General features: G+C 35.2%; 2 protein-coding genes across 2 annotated transcripts; both read left to right on the top strand.

The window, feature by feature from the left end:
• Nucleotides 1-4,065: 4,065 nt before the first annotated feature.
• LOC137407741 (piggyBac transposable element-derived protein 4-like) lies at nucleotides 4,066-5,457 on the top strand. The gene has a single exon (XM_068094122.1). The coding sequence runs from the start codon at nucleotides 4,066-4,068 to the stop codon at nucleotides 5,455-5,457; it is 1,392 nt and encodes a 463-aa protein (XP_067950223.1).
• A 1,886-nt stretch (nucleotides 5,458-7,343) lies between these two features.
• Nucleotides 7,344-23,947, top strand: LOC137408742 (protein C3orf33 homolog). The gene is made up of 6 exons (XM_068095323.1): nucleotides 7,344-7,466; nucleotides 12,596-12,655; nucleotides 15,550-15,709; nucleotides 19,820-19,980; nucleotides 21,362-21,461; nucleotides 23,658-23,947. Exons 1-6 carry the CDS (start codon nucleotides 7,368-7,370, stop codon nucleotides 23,777-23,779), a joined length of 702 nt encoding a protein of 233 aa, XP_067951424.1. The 5' UTR covers nucleotides 7,344-7,367; the 3' UTR covers nucleotides 23,780-23,947.
• Nucleotides 23,948-25,490: the final 1,543 nt, after the last annotated feature.

Below are 25,490 nucleotides of genomic sequence, written 5' to 3'. Positions count from 1 at the left end.
TGTAGCTTCGCCATGGGTTACTTTTATTAATATATTGGATATAGGAAAAATAAGAGCTTGGAAAATAACATTGGAAAAATTAGAGCTGCTTACCTTTGCCAATAATTTAGTCGACCATGAAATTAATGATACCAACTCATTCAGTTGAAATTAATAGTTAATTGTCATATATTAGTGACTTATTATTTTATTTATATGTATATTTCAGTAGAATTTAAATAACACCAACTAAAGGATTGATCCTTTAGCTGGTGTTATGGACTGTAAAGTACTGCCGAATATCAAGAAGAATAAAAACTAAATACTGTTCCTTTTTCTTTGAGCATCGAATTGTGACTGATTTAAAATTTAGAGTCTTATTGTTTTCATTTGCCTTTTAAGACACGGTCATAAGCATGAAAACATATTTTAATCGTAACTATTTTAAACAACTATTCCTGTGTTGACACATAAACAGAATTCCTCAAATTTTCAAACACATCACTAGCCTGCCAAACTCATCACTAGTGTGCAATATTTATTAAAGATTGAATATATATAATGCTTGTATTGATGTATTATATTCCGATAATGCATTATTGATGCCTGTGTAGTTATCAAGGGTATCAATAGCAATGATAATATTACGACATTGATATAGACGGAACCAAAAATTATATAGATCTATAATAGAGCCAAGCACATCTAAACAGATTGTTGGAGGGCTCTGTTCTTTGAACAACTGACAATCTAATTTTATACTTACATGATTGCGCGTTTTGTAAAGCAATGCAATGAAGCCGGTTACTACAATTTCTGTGGAACGCAGACTCTAGGACTTGGTACACAAAAAACAAGCTAAATACTCACGAACAAATGGTTTCTAAAACCACTTTTGTTCCAACAAACTAGACAATATGAACACCATTGTAATAGTTTATGCGACTTTTATAAGGTTTTTAGCTTAAATTAGCTAGCTGTGCACACTTTCTGTCATATCAAGGTTTATGAGGTTAATAGAGAACAGTTATGATAAGACCAACCACGTTTTAAAAATAACAACAAGAAACAATATATAGCCTATACATACTTTCGTATGAATAAATTTAAAAGGCATGTGCCTGAGCTTACTTACATTTTTTACGATTTGCAATGATGAATTAAATATATACATATTTTGTTTTAGCAGTTGCTGGATTATCAACCATTTTGCTTTTGTTTATTTGTTGGCTGTGTAAATTTGATTCTTTAACACACTCAAAAAGGCCCAATTTTAAGTTAAAAAAATTTGACACGCATATGGCTGATTAATAACTACATCTAATGTACAATAGAATATTCTTATCAACTATAAACTACTCCAACATGACAGGTGCTATTAGATATTGTGTAAAAACATGATAGCCAATGCTTTCATGCTTATTTTACAACAAAGTGAGATCATGGTGATTGTATTTGTACAGCTCATGTTACTAATCACCTATCTGACACGCATGAACATATGCTCTTCTATCATTTAATTCTCAATAATATGCTTTATTTGATGCATGGCATGAGCGTATTAAAAAGTTCTATAAAATTAGTCTGTTCTTAGCCTAGACATATCTTTGTGGTGATAGAATGAGGTGTAAAAAGACCACCTCTATCTGCTACACTGATTAGTGTTGCATTATCTCTGGTGCGTAAATCTGGACAGGAGGCTATAAAGCTGGTGCAGTCATTGCAGTCGAGTTTTAAGCTCCGTACCACTTAGCCTGCTAAATAAATATAAGATGGTAATATTATTATAACTGACTTTCTTTAAAGGATTCGGTATACATATCTCTGGTGCGATCTTTGGTCTACCTCATGGGTGCTTATGTAGTGGGTCAGGAGTGACCTCTTCAGATTGCTTGACGGCTGTTGGTTCTTCACCGCAAAGTAAAGGTTCCATGCCCGGCTCATCTCGGTCCGGTGTAGATGATGTAGATGGTGTTGGTCGGCATAGCAGTCGTCTATGCATTGGTTGAGTCGGTTGTAAGTATTTTGGCAGAGAATCAAATATACTTGGTACGTCAGTTGGCTTTAGTATGACAGCCATCTTCATACCAGGAAGTCTACGATAGGAGTCTATTGTGAAATGATCACTGCAGAGCACAGAGTATTTGGAAGGCATCTAGTCCTTACGTTTCACAGCGTATATCTACTTGATGCATCTGTCTAGGTGTTTTTTTTCGATGGAAAGATGTGGAAACTGAGTTTACTGTCCTTTGCTGGAGTATTAGAACAGTAGTAGAAATTTTTACTCCCCGTGCCCTGCTAAATAATCAGTAAATGATTAGTCTTATGAGACCATAAAGTGAAAATCTTTCTGGTTGGGTTTAGCTACATTCATAAATATAGCACAGCCATCACCAGACTTATTTATTAGCCTAGGTCCACCTGCCATGGTGATGAAAAACTTCATGAAATGTTCAACACTTTGTCTACTATGCACTTAACACCTCTTTGTGCGAAACAACTTTTCAAATTGTAGTGCCAGCAATAAACTTTAGAAAAACATTGGAAAACAATTACTTCTATGCATATCTCGAAAAAATCCACAAGATTCCTTGCTCTAGATAACTAAATACCTCTCACAACCACACTTGAAAACGATTGGAGCAAAATTTACCTTTGAATCCTTTCCAGTGCTAGTATTTGCTCCACTCTCCATGGCTTCCTACTTAGAATTATGGACTAGACTAGGTAAAGTGAACACAGAAATGACGTTGCGTCACAAAGAATGTGACTATTTAGGTGGGACACAATGCTGAGCTGTTATGCATTAGATTGCCCAGTCTAGTATTGTTAATAGATCTATGGGGGTTGAGCTAATGTTTGTAGTCACGTTAGTATTTGTGGCTTATTGTTATTTTGATGAATTACCATAAGTCAATTTTTGGTAAGAATTGATTTTGTTCACTTAGATGAGTTGAATTGATGCATTGAGGTTATGACAGGTAAAAAATTGAGAATTAAATTGTGGAGTTTTGTGCTTAAATTCTGAATTAAATCGATTCCTACACGATATATGATGCAAAAGAATTGGGAATTGTTAATTTTTTATGAGAATTAAATCGAGCCATCTTTTAAGCCATTCTTTAAAAGATACCGGTCCGATAACAGTTCTCATTGCGCATAACTAGTCATCCCATGACCAAACGAGCGGAGCGAATGTTTGGGAGTTTTATGATAAATGCATGTGCACACAACTCACGAACATTCATCAACAACGTTGCAAACCCTTGTACCGAAATCTCATCAACAAATTTAACCATTTTTGTGTAGAGTCGTTTAACCCCTTTAAGGTTTGAACGACACATAATTTCCTGTGCGTATAGTTAATGCGTTGTCAGGGCGACACATGTGTCAATTCCTGTAGAACGTCTACTGCATTTGTTTATATTGATTCATAAAGCATATATAAGCCGTTTATGATGGAGATCGTTGTTGTTGTAGTGATCTACAAAAAGCTTTGAGTTTTATTCGCTGTAATTTATTGTGAATCATCTTCAAAAGTTCATGTTATTATTATAATTGTAAACAATAACGAGAGATCGTTTGCGTAGTTGATGTTTTTTATTGAGGTAGGACTTCTTTCACTTACCTCAATGTTTTTACGACTAGCAACAATAACGAGAGATCGTTTGCGTAGTTGATGTTTTTTATTGAGGTAGGACTTCCTTCACTTACCTCAATGTTTTTACGACTAGCTGCATTGGAACCACATTTGTCTTTACGTTGAAATTATTTTTACTATTACCAAAATTATTATGGCAACAAATAGAAGACGTTTTATTGCTGCTGAAGATTATACAGAGGATTCAAGCAGTGATATTGACTACTACGTAAACAACAGATGAATCAGATGATTCTGGTGATAAAACTGTGCGTCCAAGGACTGCTACTAGTGATACATAGACAGTTTTAGCTGGAAATCAAAGAGACATTGATTCAAGTTTGTCATTGCCAGTGGTTACAGCAGCTCCCCTGCCTGCACCTGGTCCTGTGAATCCACCTGACAGCAATGCAGCTCCTCTTGATTACTTCAGTAAGTTTTGTACCATGGATTTTTGGCATTTGCTAGTAGAGCAAACTAACCATTATGCTCAAACATATCTCACACAGAATCCAAATCTACCGCCATATTCAAGAGCTAGAGCTTGGACAGACACAGATGAAGTAGAGATGAAGGCTTTCTTAGGGTTGCTACTGAATATGGGATTGAATCAGAAGCCAACTATTGCTGCATACTGGGATGAGACAAACAGCTCACAAGAAACTCCATACTTTCGAAATGTCATGACTGTAAATCGTTTCAAACTGCTGCTTCAGTTTTTTCATGTGTCTGATAATGCACTGATCTTACCTCGTGATGATCCAAATCATGATCCTTTGCACAAATTTCGGCCAGTGTTGGAGATGTTCAATAATAACTTTGCCTCTAATTATAATTTGGCTAGAGATGTGAGCATAGATGAATCGCTTGCTGGGTTCAAAGGAAGGCATATGATGGTGAATTACATCAAAATAAAAAAACACCATCAGTGGGGCCCTAAAATGTACATACTTGCTGAGTCATCCACGGGTTACGTCCACCGAAGCGTGTTTCATTTGCCGAAGAAGTACCAACCACCGCAGAGTCAGAAAGGACAACCATATGATGTGTGCATGAAGCTGATGGATGGTCATTTCAACAAAGGACACCGTTTAGGTGTAGACAATTATTACACAAGCATTGATCTGTGTTCTGACCTACACCAAAAAGGTACTTACTGTACAGGGACTGTACGTTCAAACCGACGTGGTTTACCACCAGCAGTAAAAGACAACAAAATGCTACGAAAAGGGGAACATGTCAGTCTTCGTAAGGGTGCAATCCTAGCTGTAAACTTTCACGACAGAAAGTGTGTAAAGTTTCTTTCAACTCTAGCTACTGCTAAGACTGAGATTGCTCAGAGACGTATTGGCAACGAGTTCCAACGGCTATCTGTAGTAGGATTGTATAACTCCACAATGGGCGGTGTCGATCTCTCAGATCAATTGACGTGTGAGTATGCTGATGGAAGACGTACGGTCAAGATGTGGAAAAAGATTGTCTTCCATCTAATTGACAAAGCAGCAGTGAACAGCTGTATTTGCTTCCAGAAGAATGGTAAAAAAGTGGTCTCACGCTACAGCTTCATGATTCGGCTAGTTGAGGAGCCAATTGGTGGTTATCGTTCAGGTGGACGCAAACGTGGACGTCCAAGTACCGGTGCCAATGATACTAGGCTGATCGGTAAGCACTTCATTCGCTTTATTCCTGATAGAAAGAGAAAGAAGTGTATGGTTTGTGGAGATGGGGAAGGATACTCTGGAACGAGAATACAAACATACTGCCCAACTTGCGACGTTGGTTTGTGCATCGGAGAGTGTGATGAACGTTACCACACTTACGTCAACTACAAACTGTAGCTTGATATTTCTTTATATGTGAACATGATGTTCGATAATATACATGCTTGTATTTGTTTTGTATTATAACAGTTTATAACAACGTTGTATTATTTGTATTATAACAGTTTGTAACAGTGTTGTTTGAAATTTGAATAAACTTGATAAAACAATTATAATTCCGCAGTGTTCATTTGTTGTGAGTTACAAATTAGTGATTATTTGACACAATGATAGCATTCAGATAACCTACCAAAGTATATTTAGCTACTTCAACACAGCTGGATGGTTCTTTTGTATGTTTATAGCTAGTAAAACTAACAAATATTATTGAAATACTTGCAGCCAAAGTCATCAAATATAGCACAAGTATATACAAGACAAAAACGATTATAATTTTGCAACAATCGTTTTTTTTTCCAAAATGCGATATTCTGCTTCTATTGCAGCACTCAGATACTCTACCAAGGCATACTTAGCAGTTCCAACACAGCATGATGTTTATCTTCTATGTTTATAGACAGTAAAACTAAAAAAAATTATTGAAATACCTGCAGCCAAAGTAGTGCAAATAACTATTGAAAATTGCATATTTTCGCAAATAAATTAGCATTTTGGGTATGTTTTTAGAAAAAACTCAAACCCCGGAAGAGTTAAGTATAATAACAATACAAAACACATAAAAACATATTTAAATATGTTACCAAGTCTTTGAAAATTGTCGACATATTCCTAAACCTTACCCATCTGATCGGATTATACAGAAATAGACAGATTAATTTGGCCGAAAATCGTTATTAAAACTTGCCAAGCCTTGCTTTTATCAAAATTAAGACCGGCAAACGAACCGCCGAGTGACAGAGAATAGAACCATCAAGTCGTGCGCATTTTACGAAAGAATAACGTGCACATTTCACCAGTCTATAGCATTGGCGAATTGCGGAAGGTTTCTGTAATTAACGTAGAAGTACTGAAATCGTTTCTTTTTTGCCGATTTCAAAGTAACTGACAATTTGGAAACTTTTGAGTACTTTGGTATTCTAACTGATGTCTAAAGCAGTGAAAGTAAAGGAAATGACGATGATATTTTTTTCTAACGATTCTTATGAGATTATTACAATATTTAATTATAAGTTTGGATGACTATTGAAGTGTTATAGTCACACTAACAACATCGATGATGGGCAATATGTTACTGTTATTATTTTTTCTAAATAGTTTTGTTAAATAGATTTCCGAAAGATCTATATAAATATCACAACTTCTTGATATTGTTAGCTATGACGATTTGAAATGTAAACAAAATTGTGCATTGGTTTTCTATTATTACTATATTAATAATATTGGTTATTCTAATGATATCAGTGCATTTTACTTCTAATATTGGCCAATATTGCATTTCTCGTATTGCAGGGAGAGAGATATAAACACATAATCTTTTCCTTTCATTATTGCTGTTTGTAGTATACGATAACACCCACACCCAGTACATTACAGCTACCATTGCAGTTATCCTATTGCACTGCAGTGCCATTTGACTGCTAATATTGCATTTCTCAACCATCACTACCCTTTCTTTTTTCCAATATCACTTTGGTCGTGGGCTGTATGACAGTGGAATTTCTAGTAAACAATATTGGTATATTAGCACTTGCACTGACAGCTATGCTATAACAATTATAGTTGTCTATTGTGTTTAAATTTAAACTTTGCTTCATTTATTTTGTCACTTTACGCAGCAAATAATCTCTGGGATTGATTTTCATGTTTTAGGAGTGCTTGACTCATATTTAACAATGTTGAGCATTTTGTCAGCCATTCTTTTGTATAAATTTAGTAAGCCAGTAGTCTCCCCTCGCTTTATTTGATGCGTGCTTTCTTATACAAAAATTATTGCTTTATCCACAGTTGCTGGTTTCAAGTGAGACCATATGTCTAGTGGGGATGATAAGGAGAAATTGAGAAAAGGAGCCAGTTTAGGACTGACTTCTTTTAGTAACTCTATTGACAACCATCTTCAGTTGGTGCAGGTTTGCTGGACATGTTTCTTCTTCAACTTTTATAAACACTAACACTTCCAGTGTTCAAGTCTCATTATTGGTAGAAAACATGCACTACCCAGCCTAAAATAACATTTGTCTTCTTTTGCCAGATTTTCTTTTCACCTACGGAATAGAAATTGGTAACCTTTATTTATTTTAGATTGAGTGACTTACCAAGGTTGTTTTAGTTAATAGAAAAACCATTTGCTATGCAACTCTTGTACCGGTCGATAGTTGGCCGTTTACTAGAAAATGCTAATCATGTGGAAGTCTCACAAAAATAGATAGTTTTAAGGCTAAGGATGCATATATCGTAATCACAAATTCTCAGTTTAGCTGTACAGTCTGGGACTTGTATATCTATATGTAGTTCTATTATTACTCACCTTTACTTTTGTTTCTGATAATTGGATTGCATGTTGCTAGCACTTTGTTTTGTTTGTCAGACATATAGCATGGTTTGTCATGAGTACTGCATAGTTTATATAAATACCAGTTGAATACCCTGCGTTGCATGGGTAATAACAAAGTTGTTCAACAGAACATTTATTTTTAATCGGCATATGCAACATTTACTATTCTAACTTTTAAATGAAAGTGTTGTGTTTATTTCTGTGTGCTGTGCTCGTTTATGTGTGCTGTGCTCGTTTATTTCTGTGTGCTGTGCTCATTTCTGTGTGCTGTGCTCATTACTGTGTGCTGTGCTCATTTATGTGTGCTGTGTTTATTTCTGTGTGCTGTTCTCATTTCTGTGTGCTGTGCTCATTTCTGTGTGCTCTTTTTTTTGTATAATTCATACTGTACCGGTTGCAGTGCCTACTACAGATCTATACTGATTGCATTTGTCTTGTTGGCTATATGAGTTTAAGCAGTTTTTTCAAGCACGAGCATACATTTTTCTTCTGGTATGGCTTCTTGCCTTAAACCATAACTGCCACGTACAACTTTGATTGTATTAACTAGGTAAATCAGACACGCTGATTCCGATTTTGTACTCAAAATAAAGATTAGTCCACTAACTTTCAGAGTAATGAAGGATTTTTTACAGCGTTTTAAGATCGGTCTCGAAAACAACACGATCGGCACAACAAGCTCCGCCCCTAAATACGTGACGTAACCTAGCTTTTTAGGAACAGAAGTTACGTAGGGATGTTAAGGCCGATTTAGAATAATAGAGATGGGTGTTTTAAAATCCATTAATATCTAAATTCAGCCTTAAAATAATCTGTCTTTTCTGAAAGGTAGATAAGCTATTTAACATTGCATATTTCAAAAAGTGCGATAACAACGCTAGCTTGTGATAAAACCGCGCTTTTTGAGCTCATTTTTCTCGGCGTTCAGCCTATTTAAACATCATGTAACAAGCTACGAGCAATTTTAAATAGTTTATATACCTTTCATGAAAGACAGATTATTTTACAGGCTGGATTTAGATAATAATGGGTTTTAAGACACCCATATCTGTTATTCTAAATCGGACTAAACATTCCTAACTTCCGGTCCTGAAAAAGCTAGGTTTCATCACATATTTATGGGCAGATCTTGTAATGCCGATTGTGTTGTTTTCGAAACGGATATTGAAACGCTGTAAAAAAGCCTAAATGACTTTGAAGGTTAGTGGACCAATCTTTATTTTGAGTACTAAATCGGAATCATCGTGGCTGATTTACCTAGAAAATACGATAAAAGTTGTACATGACAGTTTAAACTAGCTGCAATGTTAAGCTTGATGCCATGAAAGATTGGCATTTGTAATAAGCATGTGCTTAATTAATGCCATAGTATAGTCATAGGTATAGTCAGTTAGGACTGGTAGTGTATAAGATAATGCTTGTCTGCAGAACTGGAGGTTGTGAATTTAAACCAATGCGCAGTGGATTTTTCATACCTAAAGTTTGATTGCTACAACTGATCATGCGGACAGACAGAAAATTATACAAACATTGAGACTTATATGTATTAATAAAGATAGATACTCTGTAGATGACTACTGTGTGACTAATAACTAATAATGACCACTGCATGACTCATGCATTTCTCAATCCTATATCTGAAGTTATTCAATCAGGTTCCTTAATATTTTGTTAAGAAATGATAAGTAAATAAATTTAATTACATTCCAATGACAGATTTACATTGTTTATATTATCAACCTGGTAACAACCATTGGTCCAGTTTGGGTCACTAATACTGAATAGCTTTAAACCCCTAGTGAGTACATGAGGTGAAGGTCATACCAGTAATGTAGATAAATAGTTATAAGGCTAAGGAAACTTATAGCATTGGTCCAGCTAGTTATGAATAGCTGTGTAATTCTAGTGAGTACATGAGATCGAGGTCATCAAATATAAATGTCATTTTTACAGGCAGGTTTTAACTCAAATAGATATGTTTCGTGTCATTATAATCAGGTAAGTTTGATGATTGACTGGTCTGACAACACCTTAAAGGTTGACTTGCAACAAAATTCACATTACAGTTATTTGGTATAAAAATATTCACCATGTCTTACTCTGCTGTGTTGTAGGTGCAAAATATGTGGAAATGTGATTACAAGCTCTTAAAAGTTCAAAAACGAACAGTTAATCGCTGCCATCACGAAACTGCGGTAGATTAGAATATCTTTCCAAAACGGCTCAAATGGGTTGTAACTGAACAAGATGGCTTCTGTTTACACTTTCATGCAACCTCAATCGTCAAAATATTTTCACAAATATACTTCACGCATTCAATAAAACCACGTCTATTGTTCTTACGCGTCTATTTCATCATCATTGTAATGCTATCATTTTGAGCACTCATATCTCAAAACTTATCGTAAAAATTCGTTTAATCTTTTAACCTTAGCTCGAAGAAGTACATATCATTTTCTGATAAACATGACAAGCCTGTTGGTCACCTGGAATAGTCGAAAAATGCTGCAGAATTTATTCGCGCTGTTTGGCAAGAAGTATGGGTCACATGATCGGATTACGACTAGACGATTAGACCAAACAGAAACAAAACTGTAAAGTAGCGAGCATCTATATTTGTTACGGACTTTTCGGTAAAACCCCAAGTGTTTGTCATAAACTAGTGCTACGAGATGTTTTATATCGAGCCTTTTATTAGCCTTTTAATTCACGTGAGAACATCACGTGTCAAACCAATAACCAAATGGATTGACTACGTCAGAGTAATAAACCGATTCCAATCTATGGCGATTTTGTGATGGCGATGATTAACTGTTCGTTTTTGAGCTTTTAAGATTTTGTAGTCACATTTCCACATATTTTGCACCTTTAACACAGCGGACTAAGACATGGTGAATCTTTTAATACCAAATAACTGTAATGTGAATTTTGTTGAAAGTCAACCTTTAAGTTATCAGTGACTTGTAGTCCTTCCCACGATGTGGAAAGTTTGTCTCTTCTATTATAGTCAAATTATAGTCTATTTTGTGTAGCCGCAATACACTATGCCATAGCCTAACGCAGTAAAGCAAGCTAGCTTCACATGAAAGTGAACATAGTGATAGTTAACAATAATGAAGGTCATCTTATGCAAGCCTGCCTATAGAGTTGGTCTTAAGACCTGACAAAAAGAATTCATGCAGACACATATTTGCTATATCAATAGTGGATTGCACGTGTCAAAACCAGTTGTGTTAAAGGTAAACTAGTGGAATTCCCGGCGTTGCATAGGTATTAAAAGCCAGCTTATAATGTAGTCGCCTGCCACTTGCCATTAGTCTGGCACATCACCAATGGCTAATTTAAGTAAGCTAGTTATCTATGGCTTTTATTAATACATAGAATGATGTTGGGCCGTAACGCGTAAGGGCAGTAGCGTATTTTCACCCACATAGCGACATTTATCACCTAAATAATCTACTGATCTCACATAGCTAAATTGGTAAGACGTTTACCTGGTGAACGGGAGTTTCCGAGATCAAATCTTCCGTGATACGGATTCTTCATTTTGATATTTTTAATAATAACTGTACTGTTAATATAATAATATAATAATAATATTGTAATATAATAATAATAGTAACTGGACATACTGAATTACATACAGACTTTGAGATTTATATACATGTATATATATATATATATATATATATATATATATATATAACTAACTAGAGTGTGGAATAGGTTAATTTTACTTATCTTTGTTCCAGATTGATGTTTTATTCTGGGGTCACGACAGGTCTGTTTCGTGCTGGTGCACTCTTCAGGTGACTTGTGTTGAATCTTGTATTCAACACAAGTCACCTGAAGAGTGCACCAGCACGAAACAGACCTGTCGTGACCCCAGAATAAAACATCAATCTGGAACAAAGATAAGTAAAATTAACCTATTCCACACTCTAGTTAGTTATAACACTCCGCACTTTTTAGAGCGTAGAGTGCTGTTAGCAGTAGGCCTGACAACTTATCTATTATATATATATATATATATATATATATATATATATATATATATATATATATATATATATATATATATATATATATATAGCTTATGCTAATCAGTTTATCATCTTCATCCAGGTTTCTTTAATGTCTTAAGACCAACTTTGATACATATCACTAAAAATGTGCATATCAGATTCTAGGCAACCTTCTTTTCCACCAACCTTTCTCCTCATTTATAAGATCTTCGTCAGACTTGAAACAACTCTTGATACGCAGTTTGTGACCAGTTTGATTACTTGAACTCTATACTAAGACTGCTACCAATCAGATATTCCAGCTCACCATACTTCCACTATGACATCACAAATTCTTTGAACATATTGCCGTATCACAAACTTGCTCGTTTCTGCATTTGTGTCACAGGTTTCAAATTCCTGCGTAAACTGACCAAAATATTTGTGTTTATTCTTCCATACATATGAAAAACATTATTTTCTTTTTCGTGGCACCAATATACTATATATCTACCATTGTATGTTTTAGTTTATGAACTTTCTGCTACTATGACTTACAATCTACTTTCCTGACTACTCCGTAATGCTATTAAATTATCAAAGGTTAAAACTCTTAAATTCAAGTTCAACTCACTTGTTTTGGCACGTAATGAATGATATGCCAATAAAAAATTATACAATGCATTATATTGTATTGTAGAGAAGCATCTATGGTCTTGGAGTATTAACCCTTCTTGGACTCGCGAAACGTTATAAATTGGTAGGTTCAATGTTAATAGGAGTTGTGCTCCTCCGCTATAAGAAAATGTCTTCAATCAATAGAGTTGACTATTTGACACTGTTGGCTATGTTTAGTAAACATCTTGGAATATCAGTTATTTTTTTGTTACGCGGAACGAGTATCTGTCAGTTTTAAAATATGATGAATAAAATGAGAGAGATTTGAGTGAATATAAAACTCAGGCAAAGACACAGCAGGTAAAAAGACTGCTGCAGCTGGTGTGTGGGTATGTGTGCGTGCATGCATGTGTGCGTGCATGTAAACTAATAGTTGCCTAGCACTGCGTATGAAGCTTGATTTGAAGTGCTTGGTAGTAGCTCGGTTTTAGTTGCTAAGCCTTGCATGCTATTTATCACAAGCAAACTTTGTTACTAGTGAATGCATTAACTGGGCTCACAAATACTTTCCCACAATAATAAATATTACACATGGAGAGTGAACGTGTTTGTAACAGCTTAACAGCCATATTCTTTTTAATAATTTTAATAACTTTTAATTTAATTAATAACTTTTTAATAATTTAATTCCAGCAAATTTTATAGAAGGCTGACTTTGTCAGTACATGCATTATGTTTTTAGTATATGTGAGTTATTCTTCACTTGCAATCAAGTATTCATCTGTTATCTTCCGCAATGCTAAGACCACCCACGCAATTGTTTGAGACCACCCACATTATTAACACTGTAGCATAATTGTTTAGCTTTACAGCTTGAGGTATGCAAGTCAAAAAAGCAATGTGTCACTTTTCTATAAAATGCTACAAAACTTTGTGGGATATTCTATGAAAATAATCATAGGATAAACAACTCTTAACTTTACTAATTGTGGTGATAAATTACTTGTATGCAAGAGATCTTATAAGTGTGTGGTGCTAGGTATTAGTGCAGTTGTTCTATAACAATAATCCTTGGGTAGACAACTCCTAACTGTATTCATTGTGGTTATGAATTACAGTCATACTTCGACTTACGAGCTTAATGCGTTCCGAGACTGAGCTCGTATGTCAATTTACTCGCATGTTGGTGTGACTTATTTATATATAGAACAATTAAATATATATTGATTGGTTTCCATACTCTAAAAAAAAGCAAATAAAACACTCAAAACAAGATATTGTAACAGAAAGAACATGTTGGTTATGGTCCTAACGTACTACATGCTTTCAAAAAGCAACAAATAAAAAATATTGCAAGGCAATGTGATTAATTAAAATGTAAAATTAAATACATACAATAGCAGTTAACGCTCGCATTTGCCAGAGAGGGAGGTATAAGTTATCCTTCGTTACAACAGTTGACTTTGATAAATTTGGATTTTATCAAAGTGTTAAAAGACAAACTTAGAAGCAAACCTAAAAGCAAACTTTCATTTTTAACTAAACGTAATTAAAATTTCTTCGGCGTTCATAGTTTGAAGTTTCTCGCTGGTTAGCTAATTTTTCCTTTTTCTTCGCTTTCACGACTAGCCGGCCGTTTTAAGATAAACCTATCTAAGGACGTTTGCCTTTGTCGCCCTTTCAACATGTTGCGATTAGGACTAACACAGGTGTCGTCACAAAGGGTTAATGCACGACCACTAGCCAACTTGTCCGAATGTCTATTAAACAGTTTGGATAGATAGCGCCAGCCTTTTCACATAGCATCGTTTCAGTTACGCTGTCACCGGCCAATTGTTTGTCCAATGCCATCAGCGGTCGTGAAGATCGCTGCACCGTTTAGAAACTATGGTTAGTCCTTTTGCAAACTAAATGTCCTGAATATAATCCTTCTGTTTGATAATTATGAACGTATTTCTGTCATATTGCCGAGCTAGCTCAATCACGCATACACATTTCGCATATTTTCCAATATTTTTTCGTTTAATATCAATTGTTATCATTTGCTTTTTCTTTGTATTATCTTTCATTTTACTGGCAAACTTTTGGTCTACGCACAGTACGTTTAATTCACATAATTCTGCACAGAAAATCGTACACAAAAAACATGGTACAAAAGTATAACCTGAGCAGTTGAAAAATACAGAGCGATACTGTTCTCATAAAACACATTCGGCATACTTGGCAACTGACTCAAGTGCTCGGATCTCAAACATGGCTCGTATGTTAGTGCTAAAACTTGCTTGAAAGCTGGCTCGTATCTCAAGTTTCTCGTACGTTGGAGCACTCGTAAGTTGAAGTATTACTGTAATAGTATGCAAGACAATTTAAGTCTGGGGTTGTAGTGTTACATACTGCAGCAGTGCCGATTCAAGCAAACTACCTAGAACTGCTCAATATTTTTTTTACAAATTTAAATTAAAGTTTATTACTTTATTGAATTTTATTCATTTCAAAGAGATAATTATTGATTTGGGCTCTACAATCTTTGGCTTCAGTATTTGCATAAACTAAAACATCTGATTAGACAAATGAAAGCTTTTCTATTGAACAATCTTCCATAAAGTACAGTTTAATGCTTCCCACTTTGTACAGCACCGGTTTATTGTAAACATCAGAAAAACAAATCATTCTGTACATTTGAGTGGTTGAAGTTGTCTCCTCAGTAGAAAGTTGTGTCCCCTATTTCCTGTGATATCGTATTTTCAACACTCAGACTTGCAGCTCTGTTTTATCTTGCTGCATAAGATTTGCCTGTTGGCCTAAAAAATTAAAAAAATTTCGTTTAACGTTTTTACTTCAAAACCATCACATACATATATATTAATTTACTGAACTCACCCCATAGGCATAAAGATGGGTCCTAAGTGTAATTATCATAGAAAGATAGTTCATCCGATATCAATTGCAAAAAAACTGTTTACTACAACCATTGATCTTTGGTTGAGCTATTATGTTGCTCATTCATAGAGCTATGGAACTTGAGATTGCTTGCAGTGGACCAAGTTCTGCTCTAGGAGTGACATACCTGTGGAATTCTACAGAAGAAATGTAAAACTAAGAGGTAAAGTCGTGGACATCGGAAAGACTGGCTCACTATTGGTTGATCACAAACCAGCTATCAGAATTCCCTCAGTGCTCTCTACAAAAACGAGAGGTATGGTGTCCAGTTCTCAGTTGAAGTTAATATGACTTGTTTCTGGGCCTTTGTTGACTCGCATTATGGTAATGGTTTACTTGAAAAATAAAAAAATTAGCGATTTTATAAATTATTATATAAACGTTATATAATATTGTTATATTAATGTTTAATGAATTTAATTTTAATGTTTAATGTTTTTCAAACAATTTATATAACAAATGACATAACTATTTGCATGTAAGAAAGTTAGAAATATCCTTAGAAAGCATGATTGTCATGCTTACTGTCATATAGTGAAAATTACAAGAGGACTATGTATACATCTATTGAACATCCCGCTGTTTGCCAGTATTTCTATGATATGTGATTTCTTCAGCCCATAGATACAACATATTTCTAGACTCCCCGCTGGAGCTATAGCTATGCTTGCCAAAATAATAAAGACTTTCCATCATAATACCGTGATACAATGTTGTTTATTTTGACCTTGACCTGTATTTTTGTAAAGCTGCAAATATTTTGAAAAAGAATTTTATATGATTATGTTCCAAGATATTTTCAATTACTAGTTAGTCGATAGTAGGCCTGCATGAAAGATTACCACTTTTAGTATAACTTTCATATAACTATGTAAAAAAACAAAATCGTATTTAAAAACCTAAATTTATAAAGTAATAATCAATACAAATTTTGTATTATTTAAACCTTGAAGGAGACTAAATGAAAGCATGATGACGCACAGGGTCAGAGGTAGAGATGGTGATAGAGATACACAGTGTGTTGAACTTCTCTAACTGAGACTAAGTGAACAGTATAATGTATATTAGGGTGTATCATGAAATATTTGCTCTAAGTTTGCAATGTTTGTTGAAAAATCCATATGTTCAGGAAATTATAGGTAGGTGTTTGGTTGTACGTAGTAGTGTACAAGATAGTCTTTAGGTCCGTCCGCCTTCTCTAGGCTGTTTCGAATTGTCAATCGCAAAAAAATGTGTATGCGCGCCTATGAGTTGCCTGTAGTGTGTGAAATAATCACCCGAAACTCTAAGACAGATTCTTGCGGTCGATTGACCAATAGCAAACCATCATCATTCTACAATGACTACACAATTCAAATGTTGGCCCTGCAATGTGATTATATTTGGTCACTGTTTGTCAATTTTTAATCCTTTGAACCCTGGCTGTCCTTGACAATGTGTGTCAGTAACCCTGGCCAATTTTTCCAATGATCCGAAGTTTTTAAACTTTTATTAAATATATCAAAGTGTGCTCATAATACAATGATAATTGATGAAACACTAGTAAAAAAGTTTGACAACACACAGCGAATGTTGCCAAAAACAAACAAGTATGTTACAGTTATTTAGGCTAAAACCATAAAAATTCGTATGATTTTAAAAACTTGTAAAAATATTTACAGCATCATATCCATCAAGGACATGTTTATCATTGTTTCATAACTCAAAATAAACTGGAATATTGTAGTTGCTATCATATAATTCGTTGTTTGCATTACAATCATCCATGACCTACCAACAAATGAGACGTATCGATTTTTTTCGTGATATCATTCCAATAACAATTGTTATTGTAACGAAGGAAGTAGATAAAGATATTTGAAAATGGTAAAAATGGAAGTGAAATGTCTGGTTTAATGCCCTGTGCAAGAATTAATTTCAATGGTTTACGCTGTTACTTAGAAACAGAACAGCATTTGTAAACAGAGCCATATGAATGCCGTTATTCCGGCTGATAGGGTTTCTGACACACCCTACGCAATGCCAGAATACCGGCCGTTTGGGTTCAACAGGTTAAAAGCAACTAAAAAGTTGGTTTTGTTTTAATTATTGGATGTTCTGTGATAAATTCTGTAGTTCATAGTCAATGGTAAACAGCTTATTCATTAAAGGTTGACTTGCAACAAAATTCACATTACAGTTATTTGGTATCAAAAGATTCACCATGTCTTACTCTGTTGTGTTGTAAGTGCCAAATATGTGGAAATGTGATTACAAGCTCTTAAAAGCTCAAAAACGAAAAGCCGCCGTAGATTGGAATCTCTTTATTTCGATGATGTAACCACGAAATTTGGTTATCATCTTGTCACGTATGTTCTCACGTGAATTGAAAGGCCAATAAAAAGCTCAATATAAAACTTATCGTAGTACTAGTTTATGACAAACACTTTGGGTTTTACCGAAGACCCCTTATCAAATATAGATGCTCGCTACTTTACAGTTTTGTTTCGGCATTATTCAATCCTCAAGTCGTAATCTGATCATGTGACCCAATACTTCGCAAATAATTTTGCAGTACTTTTCGATTATCACAGGTGACCAACAGGCTCGTCATGATTATCAGACAATGATATGTACTCCTTCGAGCTAAGGTTAAAAAGTTTAACGATTTTTTACGGTAAGTTATAAGATATCAGTGCTGAAAGTGACAGCATTACAATGACGATAAAACAGACGCGTAAGAACAATAGACATAGTTTTATTGAATGCGTGAAGTATATTTGTGAAAATATTTCGACGAATAAGGTTGCAAGAAAGTGTAAACAGAAACCATCTCTCACATCTTTGTCACATTTGAGCCGTTTTGGAGAGGGAAGCCAAACTACGGCGGTCTCGTGTGGCTGCGAGCTTTTAAGAGCTTGTAATCACCTTTCCACATATTTTGCACCTACAACACAACAGAGTAAGACATGGTGAATCTTTTCATATCAAATAATTGTAATGTGAATTTTGTTGCAAGTCAACCTTTAGGGAAAATGGTTTGGGAATGAAAAATGGTGAATTGCATTATTAATTGTATTGCAATTTTGTTTATCAATGAATTATATCAGTAGAAAAGCTCTTTGAAAACATCAAAGTCTATTATTGATTTGCTGGAAATTTTGTTTTGCTTTTGAAAATACATTTTGTCTTTCATAACTGTGTTTATATGATTCTTGGTTTCTTTTTTGATTGAATGAAAAACCGAAATGTCTTGAGTACCCTAGGACACTTATGTATTCGCATCATCTAACTTTCGCGTTTTCGCGGAGTCATCCTCTGGCGAAAATTTCATGAGCGAAACTAAACTATCATAACGAACGAGCCAAAACGCTTTGTTCATTGATATCCACAATAAAATCGTCATATAGAGGGACCTACACGTCCTTTATGGTCTAAGAAACAAATGGCAGCAAGCGATAAAATTTAATTGTCGATCTCGCCCACACATTTCTACCTGCGGTTTACAAATAAAAACTAGTCCCAAATTGAAAATTTTTTCTCACTAGTGAACTAGACCTGAAGAATCTAATCTGTTTGTTCCGCTGCATTTATTTTCACATCACTATATTTTCGCACTCATCAGAGCTGCAAAATTAAGTTGCAGCGAAATTTTACTCTGTGTGCTACTCACAAAACGAGATAAAAGTGTCCTAGGGTACATACATTCATCTTGGTGGCTGAAATAGTGGGGCAATTCTTAATTAAGTATTAGTTATTTAGGAGTATTCTGCTCATGTCATCATCTTCTCCAATTGCATTAGATTTTAACTGCATGGGTTTGAGATTTCCAGCCTTGCGCATGTTTTCACCCGTAGCGGTGCAGAACAGGTGCAATTGTGGTTGGATGCCCTTCTTAACAACACCAATGTTCCTCTCGCGTCTTAAACCACTGACCTACTGTCCATAAGTCGATGTTATAACCACTACGCTATGACTGCTAGTACAGTCCCAGCTGTTAAAACAGACTTTTATAACAGTACATGTAACATGTAGTTTCCCTGAAATTCAATTTTTATGTTTGTTATTGCTCTATCAGTTTGTTAGTGACGTATTCTATTAAAATGAATTTTGACAAGTCATATTACATAGTATGAGTTTGAATCCCGGACCGTGCAATTTTTTTTCATTTTGCAACCCTGAGTTTGAATGGACAGACATGGCTTTTTTATGGTGAAAGTTTTGCAGTGCTTTTATAAATTTTAATTTTTGTGCTGAAAAACTGTACAATTTAAATCCATGTAACCGACTAATAACTACTGTAATAAGACAGTAGTGGTTGTTAATGAAAATCTGACAAATAATAGAGCAGTTGTGTACCCTTGATTTACTGATTGCCTCTATATAGATGATTGCTTGCTGGATGTGCATATGGCTGGAGTGAATATTACACCTTCGGGGCTTGACTGGCTAAATTCTAATCTGCTGAGTAATACAGTGTGGTTTCGTCTCCTTGAATCTCCTGAAAATGGCAAGGAAATACCTGCCATCATCTCATACAGGACTAAGGTAGTTGACTTAATCTAGTTATACTCAGTAAATAGATATGAACTGGTGATCGGTGGTTTTCAAATGGCGATGTTGCCTTTTTGCAAATAAAAGACTTCATATTCTGTATATTGTATTCTATATCCTTACACTTCCTTACACGGTTTTTCAATCAGTTTACACTTCATTATTAAAAAAGGGCAACACTTTCACTTACCTATGGCTAAGTCTATTGCCAACCCTGCCATTCTTTTCAGTTCTTTTTTTATAAATTTACTCATTTTTAGAGGTGTTACAAGCTCACCAAACCTCTGTTAAATAGCCGCTAATATGGCACTCAACTGAAAAGACCCACTGGAAGCCAAAACATATAAACACTCAAGTGATATAAAATTCTTTTAATTTGGAACTTGCAACCTAAAAGTTGACTTTTGAAAACTTCAGATGGAATAAATTTATATAAATCTTAATTTTTCAAACACGGTCGTCAGGACTATGGCTACTAATATCTTTCCCATGTCCTCATGCAGTTGGACAAAGCTAAAAGTTAGGTACAGAATATGTTAAAACCAATGAACTACTATTTAATTGCTGTTTTAGTTTTGTATCATTCTTTGGGTGAAAATATGAAAAAAAATTACTTTTGTGACGCTGTGTAACATAGCATAAACCTTGAATTGAATAAAGTTAGCTTACTCAACACACTCTTAAAGTTGGCTTAAATCTTTTACTAAACTTAGCTCTAATTTTCTCTTTGTTTTAATTTTTGATTTTTTAAATTAGTTTAAAGATAAGATTAAAAATAACAAGATTAAAAATTAGAATTTTCTTTTTTGGTTTGGCACTTTTTGTCTCGCTCTTACTATAACATTTAGCCGATCTTTGTAAAACCTCTTTTAAACTGATTTGACAAGAGTGACTGAGTGATGCCGTTCTAAAAAGCGACATCTCAAATTTTTGGACTTTTAGTCGCTACATCAAGAACTGGCTCATATCTTAAAGTTGTTTCGTATCTCAACGCAGAAACTTGCTTGAAACTTTGTATCTCAAATTTCTCGTATGTTTGGGTACATGTACTTGTACGTCGAGGTTTGACTGTATATTACAGAAACACTGCAGGCGATGCAGGAGAGCTGGAAATGAAGACTATTGCCTTTTATGTTTGGTCAAAGTTTTTTTTATGAATTGGTCAAAGCACTTCTAATATTAGCCGCACATACAACTCCGTTACACAGCTGATATTCTAAAATGCATGAATAAACTTATAGACATTGCAGTGTTTTCTTTCAGGTATTTCTTCTCAATAATGTTTATTAATAAATTTGTTTCTGTTTGTGGTCTATGGATATGTGTGAGGGGTATGCAGGATTCCATTTGAAGAAAGACAATTGTTGTGTTTTAGTTTGGTTTGTGGAGGAAAAACATCAACACATATCTTGTATACTATGGGATGGCCAAATTGAGGTCTTCTTCTGATACAGACCCAACGTCACAGATTTACAGTACGTGAATGCAATTCCTTACTGTGCTTTGTATGTGTTCAAATGCCTTTTTATCCAATATTCAGCCTTTTTACTGTATGTAATATTTTATTGGAAAATATTGGTATCATTTTTTTTAGCATTTGCGATTGTTTTTGATGTTTGAGTTGACCTGATGGCCAGAATGTTTCAAGATTAAAATTGACAAAAATTATTATTGTTTTTTTGTCAATTTTAAAAATTATTATTGATTTATTATTATTGATTTTTATTGATTTTTTTTATTATTTATTATTATTGATTTTAAAAATTATCGACAAAAAAATTATTGTTTTTTATGTTTGATGTGATCTGATGACATATTTGAGGTGACGTGAAATTTTTAATATTTGAGGTGACCTGAACGCCAGGATGTTTTAAGACTAAAATCGACAAACTATAATCATGGTTAAATGCTAAGAAGAACAATACGTGCAAAAATGACGTCACTAGTTGCCATCGTTGTTGTGGTTGATATCGACTATTGCGTCCAAGTTGCAGCGTTATGTGTCTCTATTCTGTCGGTCTCTTTACAACTATTATAGACGTCATAATCACACTTTCGCTTGATCTGTTTTAACCACTATCAAGTTTTGTCGATTTTGATTTTAATCATGGAGCCTAAACTCAACCCAGCCCGAGACTATCCTATAAACACACGGAAGTGATGATAAAGGATAATGATAAAAAAAGTGATGATAGACTAGACAAGCAGTAGCATTAAACATAGTGTAGAGGTGCACAGGTTAGACATGATGCCTAAAACTAGGCTTAAAAACCAAAACATTAAATATGTAGGTGCTTAAGATTCCAACAGACATACAGGTAGGAGTTGGATGTTAAAGTGTGTAAAACAATGAAGTCTATGAAGCGGAAAGTGTGAACTAAATATCACATCTCTTCAACACCTAAAATTCCTCGCTTTTTAGGGAATAAGTTCATTATTTGTGTGCTGGTGTTATTTTGGCAAGCATAGCTATAGGTTTGCTGAAAATTCTAGAAATGTGTTGTATCTATGATGGAAAGTCTCTCTATTATTGTGGCAAGCATAGCTATAGGCTCAGTGGAGACTCTAGAAATATGTTGTATTTATGATGGAAAGTCTCTCTATTATTTTGGCAAGCATAGCTATAGTCTCAGTGGAGACTCTAGAATTATGTTGTATCTATGATGGAAAGTCTCTCTATTATTTTGGCAAGCATAGCTATAGGTTCTGTGGAGACTCTAGAAATATGCTGTATCTATGATGGAAAGTCTCTCTATTATTTTGGCAAGCATAGCTATAGGCTCAGTGGAGACTCTAGAAATATGTTGTATTTATGATGGATAGTCTCTCTATTATTGTGGCAGCATAATCTCTTATAATGAGAAGTTGTCACATGGATAAAACAGCAGCAGTCAGCATGTGCATATCTTAGCATTAACTACTCTGAATGGTTAGTTGTTTACAATGTGAAGGTTTTACTGCAAAGAAGAAGTCAAAATACTTGCGATATTAAACTCTTCTAGCAGTTGGTTTTTTAGTTTGCTCTTTCAGGAGATAAAACTTACTAATAATTTATACCTGATTAATAGCCAATTAACTTTTCTATCCCTCTGACAGAACAGCCAATTAACATTTCTATCCTTCTGACAGACCAGCCAATTAACTCTTCTATCCCTCTGACAGACCAGCCAGTTAACATTTCTATCCTTCTGACAGACCAGCCAATTAACTCTTCTATCCCTCTGACAGACCAGCCAATTAACTTTTCTATCCCTCTGACAGACCAGCCAATTAACATTTCTATCCTTCTGACAGACCAGCCAATTAACTCTTCTATCCCTCTGACAGACCAGCCAATTAACATTTCTATCCTTCTGACAGACCAGCCAATTAACTCTTCTATCCCTCTGACAGACCAGCCAATTAACTTTTCTATCCCTCTGACAGACCAGCCAATTAACATTTCTATCCTTCTGACAGACCAGCCAATTAACTCTTCTATCCCTCTGACAGACCAGCCAATTAACTTTTCTATCCCTCTGACAGACCAGCCAATTAACATTTCTATCCTTCTGACAGACCAGCCAATTAACTCTTCTATCCCTCTGACAGACCAGCCAATTAACTCTTCTATCCATATGAAAGACCAGCTAATAATAATTTATAACTGCTATATGTCTTTTCCTGTTTAGACAGACTCCTTGAGCAGCTGATAAAAGCAGAGAAACGAGCTGAACAAAAGGGAGTTGGAGACTGGGAGAAAGTAACTTGGAGACAATGGCTTCGTGAAAAGCTCATTCGTCGCAAGTTTTAGATTTCTTTAATTTTTCTTTTACTCTAAATTATTTATTGGTTATTAGTTAATGTTTATTACAGTTGTGACCACAATTAACTCTGCTATAGTGTTTGCTTATGACTGAAACATGTTGTTGAAAAAGGACTTGCAACTGTTTTGTTCTGTTGAATAAAGTCTTAGTGCTTATTCAGTTGGTTTGGTATCGATACCAGCATTATGTACAGGTCATTATTCATATTAGTCAATGCTGAAGTTGTTCCCTCTTTGCTATACAAAGTACATATCTCATTCTACCTTGGTTAGAAGGGAGAGTTCAAAAATAATCTTCTTTCCAAAAGTTTTTAAGTTGTCAGCCACACAGTCATAACAGCAAGCTCATTCAGTTTTAACACTTCATGGTTCTACCTTCTGTGTCACTAGCAGGCTGGCCAATTTACTCTTCAATCCCTCTGACAGACCAGCCAATTTACTCTTCAATCACTCTGACAGACCAGCCAATTTACTATTCGATCCCTCTGACAGACCAGCCAATTTACTCTTCAATCCCTCTGACGGATCAGCCAATTTACTCTTCAATCACTCTGACAGACCAGCCAATTTACTCTTCAATCCCTCTGACAGACCAGCCAATTTACTCTTCAATCCCTCTGACAGACCAGCCAATTCACTCTTCAATCACTCTGGCAGACCATCCAATTAACTCTTCTATTCCTATGACAGACCAGCCAATTAATTCTTCTGTCTCTCGGACAGACTAGTCAATTAACTTTTCTATCTTTCTGACAGACCAGCCAATTCACTCTTCAATCACTCTGGCAGACCATCCAATTAACTCCTCTATCCCTATGACAGACCAGCCAATTAATTCTTCTGTCTCTCGGACAGACCAGCCAATATACTCTTCAATCACTCTGACAGACCAGCCAATTCACTCTTCAATCCCTCTGGCAGACCATCCAATTAACTCTTCTATTCCTATGACAGACCAGCCAATTAATTCTTCTGTCTCTCGGACAGACTAGTCAATTAACTTTTCTATCTTTCTGGCAGACCATCCAATTAACTCCTCTATCCCTATGACAGACCAGCCAATTAATTCTTCTGTCTCTCGGACAGACCAGCCAATATACTCTTCAATCACTCTGACAGACCAGCCAATTCACTCTTCAATCCCTCTGGCAGACCATCCAATTAACTTTTCTATCCCTATGACAGACCAGCCAATTAATTCTTCTGTCTCTCAGACAGACTAGTCAATTAACTTTTCTATCTTTCTGGCAGACCATCCAATTAACTCCCTATCCCTATGACAGACCAGCCAATTAATTCTTCTGTCTCTCTGACAGACCAGCTAATTTACTCTTCAATGTCTCTGACAGACCAGCCAATTTACTCTTCAATCTCTCTGACAGACCGGCCAGTTTACTCTTATCTCTCTGACAGACCAGCCAATTTATTCTTCAATCTTTCTGACAGACCAGCCAATTTACTCTTCAATCACTCTGACAGACCAGCCAATTTACTCTTCAATCTTTCTGACAGACCAGCCAATTAACCCTTCTATCCCTATGACAGATAAGCCAATTAATTCTTCTGTCTCTGACAGACTAGCCAATTAACTGTTCTATCTCTCTGACAGACTAGTCAATATTAACTGTTCTATCCCTGTGACAGACCAGCCAATTAACTCTTCTCTCTCTCTCTGACAGACTAGTCAATATTAATTGTT

This window comes from Watersipora subatra, chromosome 11, assembly GCF_963576615.1.
Source record: "Watersipora subatra chromosome 11, tzWatSuba1.1, whole genome shotgun sequence".
NCBI lineage: Eukaryota > Metazoa > Bryozoa > Gymnolaemata > Cheilostomatida > Watersiporidae > Watersipora > Watersipora subatra.
This window is presented reverse-complemented; position numbering and strand designations above follow the sequence as displayed.